The sequence below is a fragment of the Triticum dicoccoides genome, chromosome 6A, assembly GCF_002162155.2.
Source record: "Triticum dicoccoides isolate Atlit2015 ecotype Zavitan chromosome 6A, WEW_v2.0, whole genome shotgun sequence".
Taxonomy (NCBI): Eukaryota; Viridiplantae; Streptophyta; class Magnoliopsida; order Poales; family Poaceae; genus Triticum; species Triticum dicoccoides.
Genome location: NC_041390.1, coordinates 578,882,173 through 578,891,196, shown reverse-complemented (window position 1 = coordinate 578,891,196; position 9,024 = coordinate 578,882,173). Strand labels below are relative to the sequence as shown.

At 40.6% G+C, this 9,024-nt stretch overlaps 2 protein-coding genes across 16 annotated transcripts in view; both read right to left on the bottom strand.

The window, feature by feature from the left end:
* Positions 1 to 663: 663 nt before the first annotated feature.
* Positions 664 to 9,024, bottom strand: part of LOC119316011 — a 15,073-nt gene continuing 6,712 nt past the window's right edge. Inside the window, exons 4-6 of the mRNA XM_037590417.1 lie at positions 4,004 to 4,295; positions 1,371 to 1,450; positions 664 to 1,024 (exon numbers count right to left, since the gene is read on the bottom strand). Coding sequence (XP_037446314.1) covers positions 1,411 to 1,450; positions 4,004 to 4,295 — 332 coding nt within the window. The 3' untranslated portion in view covers positions 664 to 1,024; positions 1,371 to 1,410. The remainder of the gene's footprint in view (positions 1,025 to 1,370; positions 1,451 to 4,003; positions 4,296 to 9,024) is intronic.
* Positions 7,195 to 9,024, bottom strand: part of LOC119318106 (sentrin-specific protease 2-like) — a 5,333-nt gene continuing 3,503 nt past the window's right edge. For 5 of the 15 annotated variants that reach the window (XR_005153946.1, XR_005153944.1, XR_005153945.1 and 2 more), the window contains 5 exons: positions 8,658 to 8,701; positions 8,402 to 8,578; positions 8,178 to 8,303; positions 7,962 to 8,095; positions 7,263 to 7,575 (listed from right to left, as the gene is read on the bottom strand). Coding sequence is in view for 5 of the 15 variants with exons in the window: in XM_037592629.1 (XP_037448526.1) it covers positions 7,566 to 7,575; positions 7,962 to 8,095; positions 8,178 to 8,303; positions 8,402 to 8,578; positions 8,658 to 8,699 (489 nt within the window). In the remaining 10 variants the exon portion in view is untranslated. The other 10 variants (XR_005153941.1, XR_005153938.1, XR_005153939.1 and 7 more) reach the window with 10 other exon arrangements.

The window sequence follows — 9,024 nt, the reverse complement described above, 5'->3', positions numbered from 1 at the left end:
TCAATGGTTTATTGTATCGTCGCCCCTGTATTTGCATGGTTTGTATCATCGAACTGAATGATAGTTTTTTGAACTAAACATTTTTTACAATGATGTTCCAGACTACTCTTTTTTACGACTTGTACTTTTCCCATGTGAATTGCATGGGGTACCTTTTTTGCTTGAACTTTTACAAGTTGAATTTCTGTCATTTCTTTTATTCCGAACGGACCATCATTTTTAACTTGTACTGATCAATATATTTAATTCAAACATTTTTCCTTTGTAGAATGGACCACCGTTTTTGTTTGTACGGATCAGTTGTAGAGCTTGGACGTCAACGTGACCGAATTACACTTTGGACGGATCACCTTCTCCCATCTGGACTGACCACAAAAGTTGCATCAGGAAACTCACAAAAACAAGGATGATTACAACGAGATGGACGAGAATGTATGAACCATACCATTTTTAGCTCAATAAATACTATACACGGAACAAGCAGAACTTATTAAACAAGATGGTTTTGAAGTTTCTCACATTAGCACTTTTTATAATACAAAACCGAAGGGCTCACTTTTACCTCCTCTCTTTAAAGTATTACAAACTGACGAACTAAAATAAAATGGTGAGCATGGTGCATTTTTGTATCACAATTGGTAATAGGGGCACAATCCATGTGAATTGAATAAAAGGTAAGTACCGGTAAAAATGGATTGCTGGTGTTTTTATAGAGTTTGTAGTACCATCACAATCAAAGTTCTTACTGACACAAGTTCAGGTCATGCTCCGGCCAGAAAAAGATACATAAGTACACTGCGGCCAAAGTATTACAAACTGACAACCATAATCAGCCACCTCGCCAGAAAAGAGCATCTCAGACGCCTCTACTCCTGTTGCTTTTCCTTGTGCAGGAGGTTGTTGACCGATCACGCAGTGATGCAGGTGGCCATGGTAGCGACACGAGCAGTGACGCAGGTCTCTGAACTGATGGTCGCGACGAACTCGGCCACCCTGAAGCCACGTGGTTGGACTGAGCATGGCGCTGAAGTTGAGTAGAACATTTAGGAATTATGATAAATAGGAAACAACAAACTGGTGAAGTAATCGTGAAGTGAAATGAGTTATAGAAGACAGTATGCATTTTTCTCACTAAAACAAACTTCGGTTTGTGTGCAACTTCTGTACTTGCATACATTTGGAGGGAGAAACACAGAAAATACAACCACATGGATCAACACATTTGGAGGGAGAAACTATAGACGTACATCCTGGGGTAGCAAATAATATGAACTCCAGGCACAACATATTTTAAACTTTTTTCTGTATCTCGCAAACTGAAAATAAGAAGAAAGCAAATTAGAACACAAAGTAAGAAGAAAGTAGAGCACCAGTGCTTGTGCGGCATGGATCCGTCAACCCTTTTGCATCCTAGTTCCAGCCAGCATGAGCTAGCACCTCCTGGATCGAGCTGTAGTAGTGCAACACAACGCATTAGAGAGATAAAAAGGTGAGTAGCAGCATGTACAGGAAGGGGAGAAAGCAACAATAGCACACGAGCATCCACAGGCAGACAGAGATGCAGCAACTTCTCTCCACTTGAGACTAAACTTATATAATTTTTATTGTTGAACTTTCAGATATCTTTACAAGAATTGCATGGTTTTAGTGTTTTGCTTTTACCTCGTTGCTTCTCTGAACTTACAAAATAAACTTTGTTACATGCGATCATTAACATAACCACACACACCTGTTGTGCTATAGAAATAGCATGGAAACACAAAGGAAACTGGACTTACAATTGGTAAGTAGATGTACTGAAAAGAATTCAAAAGATGAACTAAAAACAATTAAAGCTCTTCAAAAGCATCCAGGAGAGATAACAAAAAACTAAAACGAGCGGGCGACACAGTTACTAGAACCGGGCCATAAGGACTAGAACCAAAACTATCAATATAAGCTGATGTTTTTTTGTAGGTTTTTGGGAATGAGAATACTGTTTTTTTGCAATTATATAAAAGTTTTAAAATGCGTACTACTCCATAACAAATGTTTATACTGCACATGTCCGTAAATATTAGCTTTTTATTTGGCAACAAAGAAACATCAAAAAGGATATTTCATTTCTTGTAAGCATATCAACAAACAGCTTGATAGTAGCAGGAATAGAACTAGTTCTTAGTTCTTACCATTTGTACTGAAGCTTGATAGCAACAGGAATTGAACTGAACGACCCATTTTTCTTGTACTGAAGCTTGTTTTTAGAATTCGTATGAGTGGGTTATTAAACACATGCATCAATATTGAGGAACACTAGAAAAAAGGACACCGCTATACAGGAACTACAGTGGACAGATCCAGAGGAGAAATCCTCAAGCAAAAATCAAGAGAGGTCGCAATCTCCATGGAAGATGCCAACGAATTTGCCATGGAAGGGCCTCCCACTCCCCTGCTCTATCTCCTCCCGCTCCCTGCACACATAAATGCAGACTGGAGAGAGAGGATGAGAGGGAGATGACTGAGACGGATCGAGGGCAGACACGGGGTGGCCTGCACGCAGCTCTTCTCGCGACCGATAGCAGAGTGTGATGTTGTGCTGTCGAGGCAAAGTTCCTCGACCCAGCGGCTCCACCCGCAGCCGTTGAGCGCAGGCCATGGCGCGGCAGCCGACGGTGGCGCACGGGAGTGAAGCTGCAGCCGTGGCGCGAGTGAGGGGTGCCGAGGATGGTGTGGGGGGAGTACAAGAACTGAATATAGTGCAAATGTTGAACTTGCAGGTTCCATACACAAGCTAGCCATGAACGGGGCGGTGCGTGACCAGAGGCGGTAGTGGAGACACAGCGCAGCGCGCAAAGGCAGACGCGGCATAGGAAGGCGGCCGGTGGTGGCTCGCCGGAGGAAGGCGGCCGACGGTTGCTCGCCGGAGGAAGGCAGACGACGAAGGCTCGCGCGAGGAAGGCGGCCGGCGGTTGCTCACCGGAGGAAGGTGGCCGGCGGTGGCTCGCGCGAGGACTGCATCTTCACCACCCTTTGGACTGATAATGTAGCAACACAGGAAACAATTCTATAGGTGTCATCACTATCATCCTTGCTGCCGCACAGGTAAACGCCATCTCCCAATGCATTGTTGTTGTTGTTAGGCTTGGGCATCGTCGCCGTTACCCAGGAGATGGAGCACGGAGCCTGCATGGTCATTCACAGCCACCCGGCCATTACGCAGGTCCTGAACGCCCTCTGCTCTAGTCCGGGGCCGTTCACAACCACCACGCCCAGTTCGTTCAGGCTGCCAACCGAGGCAGTTTAACGAAATGACTGACCAATACTATACAGAGCCATCTTTAAAATCGGTACAAACTACACTGCTACAAATCGGTATCGACTAGTACTTTGTAAGTTGTACTGATCATTACTGCTACTTTGTTGTACCGATGAGCACTAGTACTGATATAGCTAAAACAGAGAAATTTTCATCTAGTGGACTTTTAACATTATATTAGAAAAAGTGAGCTACAGAATAAACAACTATATTATAATAGAAGCATTGGCTTATATTAGAAACGATGAGCTATGAACTAAACAACCAGATGTGAATTTGTTTCAAGCCAGGTTTGCTATTTTCTGAATTTGATGCATGTTGCACTTATAGAACTGCTACTGGTTTGCATGTTGGACTTAGTACTTTTAAATTGTTTGCATAGTTTACTCCCGAAATCTCCACCACAAAAGAACACATCTGCATTACCAATCGCATATAGCCAAACTGAACTTCCTACATCTATTGTTGTTTTTATAGAGTGGGCTTATGTTTTCTTATGTACTTGAATTGAAGATAACTGATGTTGTTTTGCAAGGTGGACTTTGACACTTTCAATTTTTGCATAGTTTATTTCAAACAACCTCAAACAGCACATCTTCATTATAAAATTGGTTAACCAATTGACAGTACGGTACTCATTCTCAAGCATAACCACAAGCAATTGTTTGTGCTACATGACGATGGAAACACAAAGGAAATCGGACTCACCATTGGGAAGTAGATGTACTGAAAAGCATACAAAAGATGAACTTGTGCATCTTGTTTTTGCGGCAACCTACAAAAATGGTGGGGAGACGCCGCCTCACACCCCGCGCGCCACCATTTCTCAATGTGCGATGTAGGGTTACGCCTGCGGCGGCACGCTGTGGGGAAGCAGGGCGGCGCGCTGGATGGAGGCGGTGCTGTGGGGAGGTGGCCACGACACGCTGGAAGGACAATCTTCTGACCTTTTCCCATAGTAAATTGCAGACAACTACAACTATGAATTTTGCCTCGGTACCTACAATTTACAACAGATATATCAGAGAAAGGACTTAAACAAAATTGAAATAATTACAAAGTAATTATACAAAGAGAAACCAAGATAGATATAGGATAGAAGATAGAACACCATCTACATGCCTTTTCCCTTCAGCTCTGGCCGAACGTGTCTTCTGAATCTCAACTTTTTATGTCTTAGTTATGAAGTAGAACGACATTGCAAATTATGTACTACTAGTGGCACTGGCAAATGCAAACGATGACTCACCAGTAACATGGAAAGAAAGGAGCCATGAGTTAAGGGGATCATACCACTGTACGACTAAGAAATTGAAGAACTACAGAACTTAGAACTATGAATGCAAGTCAGAACTCAGAGCTATCCACTCAAATAAAGTGGTTGCCCATCATGAAAGTAGATGGGATGACTTCTTTTCACGACATAATTTCAGCATGAACCAGAACATGCATGAATTCCAAACAGCAACTACACATCACGTGACTGAACAAGTCTGCATTTTTCTTACTATGGAGACTACACATACATTTATATTCATATATAGAAATCTAAAGCATCGACATGTATGGGAGCAGAAGGCAGCTGCTCCATGCGGCACTTCTGCCTGACTAGTAAGCGTGCACGTGCAAATGCACGTCTAGACTAATATCCAAATATATATGAGAATAACATGCATATAAAGATAATTTGGTTGCACCAAAAAATATTACAAATCAAGAAAAGACATACAAGCATGCCTTTGCATATATAGCCTTTTTTATTTAGAGAAAGAAGACAAATACGTCAATTTGTATGGTCATTCCCTTGTCGAGACCTCTACAACGTGAATTGCACATGCATTATTAAGTAGCATGCAAATCCATATAGGTAGGGATTGACAATAATGGGTCGGTAATGGGTCGGTGGATACCGACCGAGAGTTTTATGACAGACGGAAAACTATATATTTTACATGCCTTTGCATATATTTGTTACCAACCCAAAGAGCATAATAAAATTGAAAAGAAGATAATGACTGCATCTATGTTGCGCCGGAGCTTAATTTTTTGAGTCTCCAAAACATATTGCATCACAAAATTCATGTCTATAAATAAATAGCCCACAACATATGGCAAATACAGTAAACAAACCCATGGAGATAAAAAATAAATTTTGAGGAAAAAAACTACAGTGTGACTACTGATGCATAGATATCAAGTCCCGTTTATCATCTCTTATTAACTTCCTACTTGAGGCACTTGAGAATTTGTCGTACATCATATGGGATATTGTCTTCAGCTTCATTCGCATCATACTCGAGTAAGTGTATCAAAATATTCTTTCTCAACTCATAACCGTCCTACATGAGCAATGCATGATGTTAGGATGCAATTTTGCTTCAAACTTTTTATGAACGTGTGATATAGAATACTCAGCGTGCAAATTAGACGAACAAATTTGTTACCATGTCAGAGCATAAAATTGAAAACAAAATAACCAGATTCATTCCTGTAGATGAATACAATATCATTATCTTCGGAGGTTATGACAATAAAATAAAACATGCAGAGTGATTTTCAGAGTAACTGACCGGTCTAGGCTCGTCGGAACATCAATTGGTGCTTTACGTGGCTAGGCAAATGTATCAGACTTCCAATCTGGTTGTGCTAATTCAAGTGCAACATTCAGGTAGAATGCAACCCTCTGAAATTCTAACGCATATCTCTCTGGGAATAAGGGCAGAAATAGTGGGTCCAAAATAGATACTTGACGTGCATGTTTGTCGACTGCGAACAAGATGAAGTGGCCGAGGAATGCATGAGGAAGCAATATCTACAAGCAACACTCATTGAGAACAAACATTAATCACGACAACCATATAAAATAGTCCAAAGTTACCTAATTGTGTGATGATATGTTGTAGTCTAAGTCGAGCTACGGAGCAATGATGCTAGCGCCTGAAAATTTGGTTGTACCCGCGAATCTAAATCTCGTGCGGAAGTGAGGGCGGCCTCGATCATGGACATCTGGGTAAGAAATGGTTAAGAAACATGATGGTGACAATGTTAATATAATTTGTGATCTGCGGTAACTTACACAAAATTGTAGATTCATAAAGCGCACATGAGGAGTAAGGCCTTGTCACATGCAAGTATACGTATAGCCATGTTGAAACAATCAATGTCCAACGGCTGATCCCTGCGGAGTATACCTTGAATCCTTCTGAGACTTAATCCTATCGGATGGGGTTTAGAGCTTCACACCCACTCCTTCCTGTAGGCAACAAACAGTTAATAAGTGTAACATTGTAATAGTGTACATTGAAACTTTATACTTCTTAGACATGTTGCTTACTCCAGGGAATTAGCATCATTAATTGACATGATGTGGTTGCATAGTTCATCAACTAAATCTTGCGGTTACGCCGGATAGGGTTTGGAAGGGGGCTTTTGTCTTTGGCTCCATCGGGTGAATCTTGCTGCTTACGCTTTCGGTCCTCCAGAAACTCAACATCAGAATTAGATACATTTTCTTCATTGTCAGAACGATAATATATTGGACTTCCTTTTAACGTATTAAGTTCTGTTTCCAATAGTATGACAGCTAATTTTCGTCGAAATTCTTTCATTTTTTCCAAAAAGGGGGGATTCCCCTGCCTCTGCATCAGAACGATGCATACGGCCACATTTATAAATAAATAAAATAGTTCAACAATGTCTTGCAAAGTGCTGCAATAAAGGATGCTGGCTCACAAAGAGCTAGCAAAGTAAAACAAGGCTCAAAAGCCACAACCGGCTGGCATAATAAAGAGAGATAGGTAAACTAAGCGCCTATCCTATTACATGACCGTCATCCAAACCGGTTGAAGATATCCCGCGCTACCATCTCCCACCGGACAGATCCAGTAACCAAACGCGCCCTGGCCTCCGTCGGAGTGAGTAATGACCACGTACGGATTAGCGCAGTAGCCCGGAATAAAACCTGCAAAAAATGGTTCTGTTAAAAGCCAAGTCATTTCTGCAGTTCCAAATTGCCCATAACAACGCACATGCTCCCACTCAAATTTGTCTAGCTGTTTCGGCCTCTATACCAACCAGCCACGTTCCAAAAAACGACCTGACCAAATTTGAAGGAGTAATGTTAAAGGCAATTTGCACCGAGCGCCACAACACCCTCGCCATCGGGCAATCAAAGAAAAGATGCTTGATAGTTTCATCCCGATCACAGAAACTACACCTAGTAGATCATGTCCAGTTGCGCTTAATCAAATTATCTTTCGTCGAAATTCTTTCATGTCCTCCTGCATATAGTAATTAAATATAATTGGTTAAAAAGCACCATTTGAGATGAAATATGCTATTAAGAAAAGAGAGATAACTGAGTGATCTGATCAGACAAAATATCTCCTGTCCAATACTCCATACAGATTAACATAAACAATCCAGATGACGCGCTACATTATCGAAATATTCCTTTAGGCTTTCATGTCAATATAAATAAAGTATTTAAACAAGTAATAATGCTCATTGTACATGTCTCCATGCATCGTCCAACGTATCTATTACCTCAATGTTTGGGCTAACAAATAAGACCATATTTTTGTATCAATATTGTTTTCACAAGACTTTCTGTTCTATCATAAATTATCTATAACTCAGTTCAGATTATGAGATGTGAACATCATACCCGTCTGTTTGGATTGGCTCTTGGAGCTGTTCTACGACTTTCCAATTCGTAATATCGAGGTCCTGCCACCTATCACCTCTCTTAAACTCTGGCATATTGCATGCGATTTTTAGATGCTGGTCAAGTCCTTGTAACTATTAAATGGAAAAATGTCACTACATATTAGGCAAAAGAGAATGTAATGTATGAAGGAAAACACAAGAAGTAGACATTTACCATCTTAGTGAGGTCACTTCGGCTCATTCCAACTCCAAGCGAGTCCAGTACCTGTATCTCTTGTTTCTTCGCATTGATTACTGATAGATACCAGTGGCATTTTCTGATGTTAACTGGAAGGAATACCTGAAGTAATAAATATTTAAATATTATATAACACATAACCATTTTCAGGTAAAAATGTGCTTAATTATTATATTTAAGTGTAGTGAGTTAAGATTGACCATGTCATGCTCCAAAAAAGCATTCACTCGTTTTACAATGTGGCGATGTGTTGCCCGGTCTACCTCATCGTTCTTTAGCAGGGAAGACACAAACGTGCTTGCAATATGTACCATTCCACCCACTCTATCTTGCAGATGCTCCTGGGCACTTATACAGTATATATATGCATTTATTACCTGTAATTTCAATGATAGAATACATTTAAAATTCAAGACACTAATGTTTAATTACGAGAGTTTGTGTGGTTTGACTTACATCATCATGCAAAAACACATCATCATGCCTAAGGCACCTCATCTCTGCATTTGATAATAATGCATCATTGATGTGCACCAACATAGTTTTTTCAGGTAAGGACATGGTTGATTTAATACTGGAAATTTCGTCCGATGTGCAAATATAATCAGTCATGGGGCGACATGAAGCCAAATTAGTTTCATAAAAAAAAGACCAATGAAATGAAAAGGTTGATAATCACTCTGAAAGTAAGTACCTTGTGGTGTAATATTTGTATTTGCTCTTCTTGGTTTGGTATGACGTAAATTGGCTATTTCTATCTGCGCATCTGTAGGCTGTATAGAACTTGCTGAGGTTTTAGTCTCTTCCAACGACATGACCTTCG